Source organism: Pungitius pungitius, chromosome 9 (assembly GCF_949316345.1).
Source record: "Pungitius pungitius chromosome 9, fPunPun2.1, whole genome shotgun sequence".
NCBI lineage: Eukaryota > Metazoa > Chordata > Actinopteri > Perciformes > Gasterosteidae > Pungitius > Pungitius pungitius.
The window spans coordinates 20,580,537-20,596,875 of record NC_084908.1 but is presented as its reverse complement, the minus strand read 5'-3'; the positions used below and the strand labels follow the sequence as shown (position 1 = coordinate 20,596,875).

The 16,339-nt window shown below is 41.2% G+C and overlaps 1 protein-coding gene across 1 annotated transcript in view; it reads right to left on the bottom strand.

The window, feature by feature from the left end:
* The window catches only part of LOC134132727 (Fc receptor-like protein 2), a 32,514-nt gene extending 20,883 nt beyond the window's left edge, over positions 1-11,631 (bottom strand). The window contains exons 1-4 of the mRNA XM_062564499.1: positions 11,317-11,631; positions 10,993-11,208; positions 10,056-10,316; positions 6,063-6,165 (exon numbers count right to left, since the gene is read on the bottom strand). Of these exons, the coding sequence (XP_062420483.1) occupies positions 6,063-6,165; positions 10,056-10,316; positions 10,993-11,104 (476 nt within the window). The 5' untranslated portion in view covers positions 11,105-11,208; positions 11,317-11,631. The remainder of the gene's footprint in view (positions 1-6,062; positions 6,166-10,055; positions 10,317-10,992; positions 11,209-11,316) is intronic.
* Positions 11,632-16,339: the final 4,708 nt, after the last annotated feature.

Here is a 16,339-nt window from a genome sequence, read left to right as displayed (position 1 = left end):
TGCCCCCTGACGGTGCCTTAGCCTGTTCCCTGATTGCCTGGCTTTTCGACCCCTGCCTGTTCACCGGACACTACCACGCCTGACGTCTTTACCTCTTAATAAAACTGCGCTCTGCGCTTGGGTTTCACTCTGGTCTCCTGTGGTGCGTTACAATATCATTGGTTTAACTGTTGTTTTTTTATCCATCTCCACACGGTTATTATTCCAAACATTTCAGGTCAGTAAACAGATCTAATAAATTCCTGATAATAGATTCCTAATAAAAAAAACATACTTTTCTTATTATCAGATGTTTTTTTTTAATGACATGAAACACTCTCATGATGTCTCGTGTTTTAATGCAACATGTTGATACATAAAGTAAAATGTATACTTAGATGTGGTATTCTGTCCTCGGTCACTGGATCATTACCTTGTTTCTTACTGGGACTGAATCCATAACCGGGGGTTGGTGTCGTTGTGTCCTCCATCCGTCCTGGGGGTCGTTGGTCCAGGACAATACGGACAGTTGGAATGAAGCGCTTGTCTCTGGAGAGCAGTTGGAAGGAGATGTTGTGCGACGCAGGGATCTTCTCTTTACTGAGGACATTTGGTAACCCCTGAGAGATCCACCACATGTCCATCATGTGATGGACACAATGGAGGGATTGTCCCATGTGTCCACAAGGACAACACCACTGACCCCCCACCGAGTCAAAGCCCACCATCCTACGTTCAAACCGGCACCAGCTGTCCTTTTTGTCAGGAAAGACAGAAGAAAATGTCCAGCATGTCCATAGTAGATGGGGTTGATGATCTCCATTCAGGGGACACGAGTCCCTCGTCCAACATGTCCTGTAGAGAATCCTTTTCCACAGATGCTGGTGGGACGTATGGGTCAACGAACTTGACCCTCTGCAGGTGTGCGTCCTGATGGTCCACTTGGAGAAAACACTGTGTAGTTGCACAATGGACAACGAGCAAAAGCACGACACCACAAACATCTCTGAGGAACATTGCATCCAATTAGGAACAGAAGTTGCATGAAGATTGTCTTAAAGTGTTGTAATAAAGTGTTTTCTCTTCAATCATCTTTAGGTACCTGTATCTCCATTTGGATTCTATGCTTTGATGTAGATGCCCCACAGAAGATTACAAAATTGTAAACATTTGAATAAAAAAAATATCATAAAAAAATTCCTCTTGTGATTTTATTTTGAAGGGTCGGGTTTTTTTGTGGCTCGTGTGGCAGGTTGGGTCAAACCATTCTGATATGGGGGAGACTTTAGGATAATTAAACATCCTGAATATAAAATATAAAATTCAGCGTACGGACTTGATTTTGAATAAATTTGAGGAGTTGAGAACGTTCCTCGATTTAGGTCACTGCTTGTCATTAAGGGGTGAAGGTGGGTCCCGGAGCCAGAACCAGTAGAGAACCACTGGTTTAGAGAACAAATGGTTTACAGACACGTATACTGCCACCTGGTGGTTTAATTGGTAACTGTTTGGTGCTTGACATTGGTTTACTTACCTGTTGTCTTTTTAATTAAATAGTAGATAAATGTATAATACATGTATAAAAACACATTTTGAAATTACATTTAATTGAGTTCAAGTGCTGCCTGTAAATGTAAATTCAACAAATGTTAAATAAAAGGGGAAATAACCAAAGATCAAGCTTCATGCAATGAGTTCAAAGAATTCATGAAACCATATATTTACTACTTAAAGCAATAAAACAGATTATTCATTATATACACAATGTGCATCTTTTTATGTTTCACAATGAAACATTACAATTACAACAATTTATTTTCACACCTCACATGTAGTTTAAATACGAAACAGACTATTATTTAGTTCACAGTTTTTTCACCCGTCCCACTAGAGGCTCGGACTGCTAAGATCAGCTTACGCTTTGCACTATTAATAATAATAATAATAATATTTATTATTATTATTATCATATTACAAAACATGGTCCTTTCTCTCTGCTGTTTTCTCTCTTCGATGTCCTCGTGACAAATGTGTTTGGTTCTTTGCTGGTTCTACCAACAACACTTTGAACCACTGATGAAACGGCTGAAGACTGAGAGCTTCATCTCCTCCACCTTCCTGTTTGTGACCCTGAATGGTTTCCATCTCTAGGGACCACATCCAGGAGGCCACGGAGACACTTCTTCACACGTTGAAATCTGCAGAGTAATAAAACGTGTTTGAGAGCCTTTTTGCTTTGAATCATACTGGGATGTTTCCTGAAACTCACTGGCTGCCCGACCAAAAAAAAACACACAACCCGCCACTGGTTTTAAATCATTTTCTCTCTAAATTGTCAGAACTTAAGTCTTTAAACTACAAGTCTGTGAAACTAAAATTCATGGATCAGTAGAATGAAATTTAAAGCAACCAAGTTGATGATTGGAAGCATAATTGAACATATTGTGTTGTTTCCTGTGAAGTGGATGTGTGTCTTTGGACTGTTGATGTGACCTGTTGTGTTCCAGCTCCAAACAAAGTGGTGACTGGGACTCTTCTCTCAGGCGTCGTGCTGCACTCTGGAGATGCTGTGACCCACAACGTGCTCATCTATGAGGGCTTCTTCCTGCCTCACGCCTTCATGCGTCTGGACCTGGCTGGTCGCGATCTGACCGACCTCCTCATGAAGGTCCAGACTCCTTCATCACAACCAGTGAAACCAAAGGAACAGACCTGGTCTCCAGAAGCACGTGAGCTGCAGACATGAAACCTGGTCCTACTAACCTTCTCTATGAGGAGTCTCCTCCATCATGGAGGTGTAACATAGTTCAAAAGGCTGAACTACGCCACCTGCTGCTACAAAGGGGTACATGTACGGACCAAAGGACGGGAAGGATTGTGGGTAATCTTCTGTAGAATTGAGGATTTAAATAAAGTGCTTTTCTGTGTCCGTGGACAATGTTTCCTTAATTTACTTGAACTTTTCATTGATGGTGTGGCCAGATTAATTATTTAGGATGTTGGTTGTTTACATTTGCCTTGTTTTAATGAGGTAGTGACATGTTTTATTGTCGGCTTTAGGAAGCTAACACCCCTTTGATGTCGTGTATCGCTGCGTGCAGGTGTTGCAGCGCGCGTCCTGCCCGCTCAACGCGCTGCTGCCTCCTGCTGGCGGGAACGAGAACTGCGCCACAGCCACTGCAGGGCGAGCAGGCTCAAGAAATCACACCAAGGGTTTCACACAAGAACCAAGAGCAACAGTGACAGGGGGAAAGGCACTAATGATCCGACTCACACAAACAACGGCAGGGTGCCACGTTATTATCATTAGTGCATCAGGCTTTAGAAGTAAACCATCTGCTCCTCTGCTGCACATCGCCGTCCCTCCGGAGCTTAAAGACTGCGTCTGGATGGGCGGCTCCATCATGGCCTCCTTCTCCACCTTCTCCACCTTCCAGCAGACGTGGGTCAGTAAGCAGGAGCAGCACCTGTATAGTATTTTTCTACATATTAAACTACTTCATGTTCCATTGAGGAACAAACTCACAAAGTTCTCTTTGATGCAATCTCACTAAAAGATGCCACCAAATATTTAAATATTCACTTAGTTGTGGGACTTGTGAGTAAGATTTTGGATTTAAATAAAAAATCAAAAAGGCTAATAGATCCTGGATGGTTGTATTTTTTTACCTAGACATGATGAAGACATTTTTAACGTTGTATTAATTAGAACTTTGTGAGATGAAGAACAGACGTGTTTCATGACGGAGGACGAGTACGCAGACGCAGTCTGATCTCATCTTCACTAAGAAATCATGTTTCATTCTTCATTACTACTAATGTAGTAATATTTATTACTACTAAAGAGGAAGTACTTGACATTCACAGTTTTACTCACAGTGGATTTTGGTTTTATAACGTTAACAACTCCATTTCATTAGCCACAATGTCGTTGTGTTGAAATTAAGTTTAATTTGATTAAATCTGACAACGGTTTGCTACAATTTACTTGAACAAGATTCACAATCATTTCAAATATAAATGATCATTTGTTTGTTACTTGCAGCTCTTTGCATTGAAAACTTTTGATATTTTTTACGGAGCCGAAATGGTTTAAAAAAATCCTGTTGGTTGTTTAAAATACACATTTAGCAGAAAACTAATATAATTCAGTTTAATCCACTTCCTTTGTAACAGAGACTCTGAGACTCTGATGACCATTTCAGGCTGAGCTGTTAAAACGTGTTTTCTTTGAATAAAACTCATTGGTTTGACTCTGCAAAAGACTTTGAACGGTTGAAAAACAACAACAAAACATCCAAATGACAGATTTATTAAGCATTGCACTCACATCAAAATTAAATATCTTTTTGAACATGAAAACATATTTTGTAGCTTGCAGCTCTTGCAGATAAATGAAGCTCAAACAGTGTAAAGAATATTTTGCAGCTTGTTTAAAATAAACATTTTGGTAAAAAGTATAATTCAGGTTGTGCCACTTCCTTTTATTGCCAGTAATCACCACTTTGAGGTTTACTTGATTATCTCGATCTTCTCCCACAACACATCTGTTACACATCTGCTCCAAAACCAGAGGAACATGTTGTGATTTCCACCAAAACCTCAATGTGATCTTCAGGAACAAATCAATTAGCAGATCAACATATAAGAGGAAACAAGGCGCAGCTTTGTTAAAACTTAACATTGTAACAATTTTTTTTAAATGAACCATCCTCACACATTAGTGGTGCTCATGGGGGGCTCAGGTCCCTATGGGGGGGGGCTGTGCCTCCCTGGGACCCCCTATATATGTCAACACTACATTGGACTTAGATGTAATATTAAGGCCCTGAAAGTTGAATTCAGTCTCATACAAAACAATAACATGTGATGCAACTTCAGTCAAAATAATGATCAATAGAAGCATATTGTCAACATTGGTAAAGACTATTTACAGATAAATGCACTTGAAGATGCTTGTATAGAACAGGTAGTAATGTATTGCTCATTAGTAACATTTAAAGGCTGATTCCAGACTGCAAGCTGGCCTCCCATTGGCTCACTGATAGTTCTCTGATGGAAGCCTTAACGATGGTGAATATACAACATGTCAAACCTCATATTCATGCAGGTGTGTTTAAGCTGCTTAAACTCTGTAAAGCAACACACCACATGTCCGTGTGGCTTCATTCTCTTGGTGCTTTGCTGACGGTGCTGTACAGAGCAGAAGAATCATCCACAGCTCCTTCACACCTGCATCAGTGAAAGAACCGTCAACTCACACCATGAAGAATGAACACGTTTAAACAGCAAGAAAACATGAAGATAAAAGCACAGACGGATCCAAATTTACTAAAGATTGTTAATGAAATCCACCTTCTGAGCAGCACTAAGGTTGCTACTTGAGTTCTGCTCAAAGTTGATACTGCTGGAGTACATATCAATTTCCTCCTCTTCCTCCAATTCCTCTTCTTTCTTCTCTTCCTCCTGGTGTTCATTGTTGACCAGTGTGATCTGCACCTAAGAACAAGAAGTATTATTGGATTAGTTCATGTATTGTTGGACTTTAGTACAAAGGACCAAATAGTAGAACATCTGCAGGGGGGCTTGTTCTTTAATGACTTCTTTGGGTCCTACAGGTTCTCATGGAGGTCCCATGTGTTTTAGTGGTAGTAATTAAGGTTTTTGAGGTTAATGAGGTTCCATCTACAAAGTGTCATCATGTGTCTGTGGATACTGTGCACGATGTGTACAAGAAGGACAACGTGCACAGATTCATTAAGAACATCAAGTAAAACCAGGGTGTATGTGGATAGAGTTTGACCTTTTGGAGATGAGCAGGATTAAAATATCTAATTTACATGTATATATTTAAAGTTATATATAATATGATGAATGTTCCAACAGGCCTCCACACTGAGCTCTTCCTACTCACCTCTGTCTATTCTTGTCTCTTTGCAGACCAGCTGTTTTGTCCAGAGTTTATCCTTCTGCACAAAATAATGAATGAACAAACAAATAAAGGATCAAATCTAGTGATTCAACGACTGCGTGAATGAAAGATCCACATCTGCATTTTATCACAGTGAAGCTGAACCGCTCACCTGATCCAGAGGATGACAGCGAGGATCATGATGATCACCAGGAAAACAGCAGATTTGGACAAAACAGCTTTTGTTGTTGTTGACCATGAGGAGCCTCCTTTTCCTACACAGGAAAAAAAACAAACAATAACAAATATAAACTATTAAACATGGAGGATGAATTAAGGACCAACAGGACGGAAATGAGATGTTTAACTCTGTGAAACAGAAAATCTGGGAATTTAACATCTGCTCCATGCAGATGATGAACTTTAACTCAAACTAGAAAATGCATTTCCTGCTGAAAAAGCATTGGAATGCTAAGAACTGAAATTAATTCTAAACATTGCTGAAACAATAGAAATAGGAAAAGCTGAAATGAATTTGAAAAAATACAGAAATAATAAAAGTAGTGCTGCAACAACGAATCAATGAAATTGATTAAAAACGATTATTAAAAGCGTTGGCAACAAATTTCATTATCGATTCGTTGTGTCGCGCGACTATTACGTTTAAGTATTAAAAGAAAGTTGCACGCAGAGCTGAGAAAAAAAAAGTTGAGCGCTCGCGCAGCAGAACAGAAGAAAAAAAGCCGCCCAGCAGAGCGTTGATAAAAAAAATAAATAAAAAAAAAAGAGCAGAGCTGAGGTAGAGGAAAGACCATCGGAGAGACCCGTAAAACTGTAACATGCGGAGGAAGAGAAACCAATGCGATCTAAATCCTCCCAGGTATGGAGATATTTCACGGGGGGGGGTGCTAGCGGGTTTTCTTTTCAGCGCCAGTCTCATCTTTTTCCGTTCTAATTGCCGATTGACTTCAAGGTGTAACCTTTATTATTGTCCGGTCTGAAGCGCCGCACCCAGTGACGGGTGGTGCAGCAATATTGTTGTCCAGGTGGAAATCGGGAGAAATTCGGGAGAAAGGTCGGTCCGGGAGATTTTGGGGAGGGGCTTTGAAATTCGGCAGGGTTGACATGTCTGGTTGTAAGATATGCAAAGCGACATGGCACGGGAGCACCACGGCGATGATTCAGCAACTTAAACGGAAACATGTTGGAAAAATCTAATATAAATATTTTTTGTGCCTAATATATTTAATTTGGCAGCTGTAAAGTATACATCATGTGATGTGTGTATGTTTTTTGTGTTAGTCCATTTTATTTGCTTACTTAGGGATGTTCAAGGAGCAATCTGTTTGTGCACTTTCTAAATGTTTTGCACTGTCAGTTCTACTTTTCAATAAAGGGTTGGAAATTCAATGTTTTGAATTTTTTTTTTTTCCGAACAAATAATCGACAGATTAATCGATTATTTAAATAATTGTTAGTTGCAGCTCTAAATAAAAGCTCAAAATAAAAAAATTATTTCCAATCCCAAAAAACTATTTTCCATCTTCACTAACCTCCTCAAACCCCCCAGTCCTTCTCCCCCCTCCACCCTTCTTCTAGGAGACTTTGTCACCTACTTTACCAGAAAAATAGCTGACATACGCTCCTCCTTCTCCAACCCACCTCCTTCCAACTATATTCCACAGACCCCGCCTCAACTTCCCTGTTTCACACCCCTGTCTCCTAACAAAGTTCTTACCATAGTAACCTCTGCCCGTCCCACCACCTGCCCCCTCGACCCCATCCCTTCCCATATCCTACAGTCGATCGCCCCCGATCTTCTTCCCTTCCTCACATGTCTCATTAACAATGCTCTGTTATCTGGCTGTTTCCCCAACACTTTGAAGGAACCAAGAGTTAACCCACTCCTGAAGAAACCCACCCTCAACCCTTCTGAAGAAAACAACTACAGACCGGTATCTCTTCTTCCCTTCCTGTCCAAAACAATTGAACGAGCCATCTTCAACCAACTCTCCTCCTATCTCCACCGCAACATCCTCCTTGAGTCAGTCTTCAAGGCGGGCCATTCCACAGAGACTGCTCTCCTCGCTGTCGCGGAACAACTCCACACTGCTAGAGCCGCCTCTCTCTCCTCCGTGCTCATCCTACTGGACCTTTCTGCAGCATTTGACAAAGTAAACCACCAGATCCTTATCTCCTCCCTTCAGGAACTTGGTGTCACAGGATCCGCGCTGTCTCTTCTCTCATCCTACCTTGATGGTCGGACCTACCGGGTAACTTGGGGAGGATCAGTGTCTGAACCTTGTCCTCTTACTGGAGTTCCTCAGGGCTCCGTCCTGGGTCCCCTCCTCTTCTCAATTTACACCAACTCCCTTGGCTCCGTCATTCGCTCGCACGGTTTTTCCTATCACAGCTATGCCGACGACACCCAACTAATTCTCTCCTTCCCCGACTCGGACACTCAGGTGGCGGCACGGATCTCTGCATGTCTGACTGACATCTCCCAATGGATGACCGCTCATCACCTGAAGATCAACCCCGACAAGACCGAACTACTTTTCTTCCCCGGAAAAACCTCGCCCACTCAGGACCTGACCGTTAACTTCGGCGACTCCGTGTTAACGCCCACTCAGAATGCCAGGAACCTCGGCGTGACACTTGACTCCCAACTCTCCCTGACTGCCAACATCGCAGCGACGACACGATCCTGTAGATACACGCTCTACAACATCAGGAGAATACGACCCTTCTCACCCAGAAGGCGGCACAGGTACTGATTCAGGCGCTTGTCATCTCCCGCCTTGACTACTGTAACTCTCTCCTGGCAGGTCTCCCAGGTACCTCCATACGACCACTGCAGCTCATCCAGAATGCAGCAGCTCGACTGGTCTTCAACCTTCCGAAATACTCTCACACCACACCACTTCTCCGTTCTCTTCACTGGTTACCAGTGGCTGCCCGCATCCAGTTCAAAACATTGGTACTGACGTACCATGCTGTGAATGGATCGGGACCAGTCTACATCCAGGACATGGTGAAACCCTACATCCCAACCCGCACACTCCGATCTGCATCTGCCAAGCGGCTTGTCCCTCCCTCACTGAGAGAAAAGCACTCAACGAGATCACGACTCTTTGCTGTCCTGCTCCCAGATGGTGGAATGAGCTCTCTGATGACATCAGGACCGCAGAGAGCCTCTACATCTTCAAACTAAAGACACACCTCTTTAGACTCTACCTTGACTAAAACACTAGCAAACCGTAGCACTAACAAATGGTAGCACTTAAATTGTACTTATAATGGCACTTTTCTATAACATGTTTTGAAACTGCATATTTGATGAAAATTGTACTTTCTTGTTACTTGTTCTTCTGAGTTTGTATCTATGTGGAAATGCACTTATTGTACGTCGCTTTGGATAAAAGCGTCAGCTAAATGACATGTAATGTAATGTAATGTAATATTTGAACAGTTTTAATAGCTGATAGTGGGAAGGAGTTGAAACGTGCCACGGAAGAAATAGAAGAATAAGTCATAAGATTAGAAGAATACTTGGAATGCTTTCAAAACATTCCAACAATTAAATGAATAGAACGTATTTTCAAAACAACGTAGCTAAAAGGTCAGAGCGGCGGCCATTTTATTGTGTTCTGTTGAGGACTAACTGCTACACACACACTAATAACGCCCCCAAAAATATTATGACTCAAAGCTAACTAGTTAGCGTGCTAGCTAACTGTTGTATTGCTAACAGAACATTGTGTTTGTTCCAGACTGGTATCTCTTGCTGAACTGCTCCTGCATTCTTACAGCTACACACTGTGTTCAGGTATCAACATATTCAGATCTTCTAGGAGGACTGTGACTCTTCTGGTTCCTTCTACACTTCTGACTCCATCATTTGATGAGATGATCAGCATCAGACCACGTGATGTCTGCCAGGACGCTCAGCTGGTGAAGCTTTAAAGTGATGAACCGAGGGTCCAGGGTCTGATTCTCAGTGGGGTCATAGTGTATCTGCTCAGGTTCACCTTCTAGTCCCACAATGCTCTCCTGCTTCACTGAGTAGAGAACAGGAGCTAAAGGCAGCGTCTACTGGGAGTCACTTCTTCAGTTGGATTGTTGATGTAATGTGTGAGTGAACAGAAGAATGAGTGTGATTTACCTGAAGAAGTAATCTGAAGTAAGGTGGAGGTACTACGTCCCATCTCGTTCTGGGCTTCACAGTAATAATTCCCACTGTGTTCAGCTCTGAAGTCAGTGATGGTGAACATCTGTCCTGATGCTCGTGGTGAGTCTTCATGCTCCTTGTACCAGGTGTAGTTAGCTGCTGGGTTAGCATCAGCGCTACAGGTCAGAGTCACTGAACCACCCTCCATCATCTCAGCAGAGGGACTCACTGACACAGAGGGACGCTGTGGACCATCTGGAGGAGACATGAATAAACACACTAAGAGGTTAGAAGATGTCAGTGTAGATAGTTGATCCTTTGAATGAATACTTGTGTGTCTTTCTCTGTTCTTCATCACAGCAGGTGTCACAGGTGAGACTCCTGCTGGTGTAAAGTGACAATAAGCAGCCTTTAATCCTTTGTAATGTTCATATCTCCACACATTCTTCTCTTTAGATGCTGCTTGTGTCCTTAGCTGAGTCTGTCCTCTCACTTCTAGTTGTTGGAGGAGTTATTGATTGTTTCCTCCACCCAGCTGACACATCACTTCTACTTCTGTTCTGGAAGAATTCACTTGAGTCTTTATGAACATCATATTATTCTGTCTGGTAATAGTTTATATTTGAGTTTCTATTAATAACAGAATGACATCAATAAGCAGCTGTGTCTACTTTAACATTTAGACTCCAGTGTGTTTACAGCTGTGATTAGAATCATATTGTTGTGTCAGTGTGTGAGTGACACTTCTACACGTAGACTGCAGGGGCCGGGGATTGAACCAGCGACCCTCTGGTCAGTGGACCACGGCTCCACCTCCTGAGGAATGTGGTGCTTCATCTTTTTGATGCCTCTAGTTTACATGCAGCGGTCTGGTGTCTCCATATGAAATGTTGTTGAAGCTCCACAGGCCGACACACTGGAGTCAACTTACACACTGCAGGAGAACGGTGACCAGAAGATCCTCTTAAACCACAGGAATATCTGTCTGTAGAACCAGAGGAGACTAGAAGAGAAGATCCTGTCTGGATGATCTCTTCATTCATGAACCAGTTGTATCCAGGATGATGAGACAGAACACAGCTGCTGTGACACGTCAGCTCCAACCAGGTAGAATCTAATATGCTCACCTGCACCTGGCAACCTGAGTCTGTGAATATTATTTATTAAACTGTCAACATTCACAGAAGACATTTATACTCTAGCTTTATAGATGTTGAACATTTGCAGATGATTAATATGTGAATTAAAATGTTACCTGTGACAAACAAAGTGACTCCAGGTGAACCAGTATATTTCTCTCCTTTTTTTGTCCTGAATGTGAGTTTGTACTCAGCTGAGTCGCTCTCTCTCAGGTTTGTGATCTCCAGATAGCAACTATTCAGGGAATCGAAACATCTGTACTTCACACGGTCTGAATACTCAGAGTCTCTCCTCAGAGCCACAGGTTCACCATCTTTCTCTTTAGTGAACCAGAATCTTTCCTTTATATCATTGTAACGTATTCCAGGTGGGTGTGTGTAGTCACATCTTATTTCCACTCTTGATCCTTTTACAGCACAGACCTCAGTCTCATGGTAAGTCCATCTCCATCCACGCTGACTTTGTATCACTGTAACACAGCACATCAGGAACCACAGTCACACTCAGAACAACATCACAGGACACACTCTCATTGGTAGTTTACTGAAGAGAAAAGATATGATGAGAAATATGAAAATCATTGAGTTTATAGAAAGTAATGAAAGAGTCCACGATGTCCACATGAACTCTGCAGCTGGAAGGAACAGCGATGTATTGAACCTGTGGACTTGAAAAAGCTCAAGTTGAAGTATTAGAAGGGTTTGGTTGATGAGAAGAAGAGTGCTTTGCTCTGTGCTCTTCTGTCTGTGGTCAGTCTGCTGCAGAGTGGAGATGGAAACTGTAGAGAAACCACAACTCTGAGGGCAACAATACTGGGAGATAGAGATCACACCTCAATGAGGACAAGGGCTTTAACACTTTAGAGGGAATGGCTTTAAGAAACTCACACTTCAGATGCAAATTACTTTTACAAAAGACAAATATACTGTGTGTAGATATAAATATATAATGTGAAACCCCTGGAAGCTGACTTTTCAGCATCTGGCAGTGAATCAATAATCTGCAACACAGATCAACGATCAAAAGACAAAATGTCACTCAAAGATTCAAGACTCAAGATAGTTATTGGCAGGTCTTCAGTTTATCTGTGTACAGTTATTGTGTACAATGACATTCTTATTTTGATATGGCCTCCTTCCACATAGCTACACTGATAAACGAGAGAAAAATAGTCAAAAGTAAAGTTGGTCACTGTGTCTGTAGCGAGCATGCAGTGTTGGCCGACAAGGATTCAATTCATTCAGGACGGAGGCAGAGTTCAATTTTAAATGTAACGTTTAGTAATATGATTTATTCGATTATCTGCCAATACAAATATTATTAAAGCAATAAGGTACGAGAGGCTGTACTTTATCTTCAATAATGTAACAGTTCGAGGATGCAGTTACATTATTGAAGGTACAGCCTCAAGTACCATATTGCTTTAATAACATAGTTACCAGCGTTTATTATTATAAAGCCTTATTATAGCTTACATCATGAATAGTAAGTAAATAGCTGCCTTTCAGCACAAAATAGTTGTTACTTTAGTTCAAATAAAGTAGGCTGTAGTTGGTATCTGTACCCTTAATACAAGAAAGATAAATCTAATGAGGGGTTGACAGCTATAGGACTGTAAGTGTAGCTCGTTGTGTGACCACCGGTGCATCAATCAGAACCAAGCGAATGCTATTCCAATCTTCTTTATTGATTGTGTGAATGTGCAGTAGTTATGAGTTTGTGTGGTTCCACAAGAAAGCAGAAATATCAGCGCACTGCTAAGAGCCAACAGGAGAAATGAGCAGTAACTATCTACAGCTGACTGTGGGTAGGCTCTCACAGCCTCTTGAAAGGATGATCAATATTCTCAGGTTTTAGCGAGATTTTGCCAGTCGGACCGCCAGCACCCCCCCCCCCCCCACCCCATTAGACCGTAAGTTCAAGACCCCTGCATTAAGCTGAAGGAGAGCAATATGCGTGGTGAAATTAAGCTTTAATACAAGTTAATAAATGTGTTTGCTGTTGTGGCTGAACATTGATGGAATCTCCTCTGCCTTGAGATTGTAATATGAATTTTAGCTTAAAATAATTATAAATTAGTATAATATTATACATTAACTGATTTAAATTTAAAATAACCAGGAAAATTTTCCTTTATCAGCCTGAACTATATCATGCTATCAAGAAAATTATCATCCTTTTCTGTACTTTATACGATTTTTCAGGTTTTAAGGCTTTATTCTTAAGGGCAGCTGGTTGCTCAGCAACAGAAGCAGCATAAAGCTGATGACACAAGCAGGAAGTCCCGCCCCCTCACCCAATTCCATCATTTCAAATTAAAAGCCTCAATGAGTGTCTGTACCTTCACCATGAAACTCAGAATAAAGCAGTTTTGTTGAAATACTGATTGCTCTTTTAAATACTACTCTTTAAAATACTACTACAACCACTACCAATATCACTAGTACTACTACAACTGATACTTCTACAACCATTGCTAATAATACTAATACTACAGTAGTAATACTAAAAATACTACTAAATTATTAGCATTAGTAGTGACACTGCAATTGATATTACTACTCTTGCTACCATAACAAAAAGTGCTACTAGTATTTATACTAACTAATAGTATTAGTACTACAGATGAAAATAGGCAAAACACAAAGTAATTAATAATTTCATTAATAATAATGAAAATAGCAGTACTACTAGTAACACTATTATTTCTACTGCTATTGGTAGTAAACTACTACTACTTATACTATTGCTAGTACTACCATAATTCATTACCGTCTCTTTCACCTCTGGCTTTCAATCTGAAAGTGACATTGCGGAACTGTTTTATTGTCACTACTTAAAAAGTATTACATTTTTTTAAATTCATCATGTCCTTTCTGTATTTGTATCTGTATCTGCACTGTTTTGCAATTCATTTCACCTTCTGCAATTTCTGTATTTTTATTGGTTTGCTTTAATAATGCTTTGATATGTCAGGATCCGGGTCTCTCCCTCTCTCTTCCCCTCTGCCATATACATTCTCTGACACAATCATTTGCCCATTAGTCTCACCTTAGCGCACACACCCACTTCTCACGTAGTCTTCCCATCCACCTGCCGCTCATTTCAATCAGTGCCCGCCCCGTTTGCTGTTACACCTGTTTCTCGTCAAGTCTAATCACCCTGTCTATATCTTGCATGTGTTCCCTTTGTGTCTTGTCGGATTGTTATTGTGAGTCGAGTTCTTGTCCTGTCCAGCAGCCTCAAGACCCCCCTCTGTCTTTTACGCACAGCCTAGTCCTGCCCGCCCGGTCTCCAGCGTCGTGCCGCGGGGGCTGCATCCCGTGGGCTCCAGTCGAGCTTCCCTCTTCATGGAGGAGACTTCCCCGTCCGGAGGATTACTTTGTGTTTTGCCTTTTTGCTTAGCTGGTCTCTTAGAGAATACATTTTCGTTCTATGTTTTGCCATCGAGCTCGGCTCGTTGTTTCAGTTGGATATTAAAACCCTCATTTCTGTGACTTCCCTCTGCGTGTGGATCCTTTCCGCCCGATACGTACCAGCACGTGACATGATATTTATTTCTGTATTTTTATGCAATTTTTAAAATTAATTTCAGCTTTTCTCATTTCTACATTTCAGCTATTCATCTATTGAAATTCGTTTCAGTTTCCCCCATATCTGTTTTTTCAGTTATTTAAAAAAAATTAATTTCACCTTCTAGCTTTTTTTTTGGAGTTGTTCAATAATGTGTAACGGGTTTTCTATAAATACCTGATCATATAAAAGGTCTTGTTTATATCACTTCTACAAATAAAAATATGTCAAAATGAACAAATCTAAACCAAGAAATGTCAAATCATATTTTTTGCCCAGAAGGACAGTCAAAGAGTAACATTAGTTTGTATTCTACGTAATGACGCAGTTTTATGTTCCTACGTAATTACGTCATTACGTGATTACAAAGTTATCTAGCAACTTCCCCGGGAAATGTGTTTGTGCTCACTAGTAGCGTCTTCTAGGCGCTCTCTGCGCTGCTCACCCAAAGTCGGTGCTACGGCGCCTGCGCGCAAAGACGTGAGACACGACGGACGCGATCCGACATTCAACAAGAGACTCAACAACCAGGAAGAGAATAAAAATGAGCACAAATACACAAAACACGACAAAAAGCAGAACAAAGCTCCTCAGAGACTGTGAGTGACTCCCAGCCTCTAAATGTGTTGTAATGCAAAGAAACGCTGCTGAACGATTAGAGGAAGTTGAACAGAGACATTTCTTCTTTGTTAATGTTCATTTAGTCCTTATTTGTGTTTGATGCCATCAGACCTGTGTATGAAGTAAAAAGCCAGCTCCCTGTGTGTGTGTGAGGTGCTAACGGCCTCCCAATCTAAATGTAGAAGTACAGTACCTTGTACAGAGAGAAGGAAGACGACTAATCCACCGGCTGATGAACTCATAGCTGCTCCTCAGATCAGAAACTCTTTATTCACTAAGTCACCACAAACACGTCTACACTAAAGAGGAGGCTGATGTCTCTGAGGTCAGCTCCTCTCTTCTGGAGTTGGTACTAAGCTGCTGTTCAACCCCAGCAGGGCTTCCTTCCTCTTTACCTCATTAGCATGAGCTGCAGAAACAGGAAGTAGCTTTAAAGTTAGTGTCTTACTTCTGCTGAAAGGAAACATCATTAAAGTGTTGTTAATGAGTGAAGATCATCTTGATGAACCTGGAAGTAGCATCAACGTCTGTAATAATTCACATGAAATGAAAGGATGCAGTGTGACGTCCTCCTGTCCACATGTTTTTAATCATCTCACGAGGTGAGGAGGAGCCTGGACGCAGGTGAACTCTTCCAGCAGTGTCGTTCATTTCATGCACAAATAAACCAGGAAAGGCTCGTTTTGTTCTTGACCAGCTAGTTAGTTTATGAAAGGGTTAATATTAACACGTTTACAACGTAAAGACATACATTATAAAATGGACTGAATGAAAAGATGCCTCTTGTGATGTAATAATAGTACAGTATTCTGGGTCCGTTTTGATATTTGCCAACAAGTAGCAATTAATAGTAAATTGTTACAAGATGCCTGCTCACATATTTTATCCAAACGGATTTTTATTGAAAAGTAAATGGTCCAAAAAAGGCGAGTAAATAAAAACAT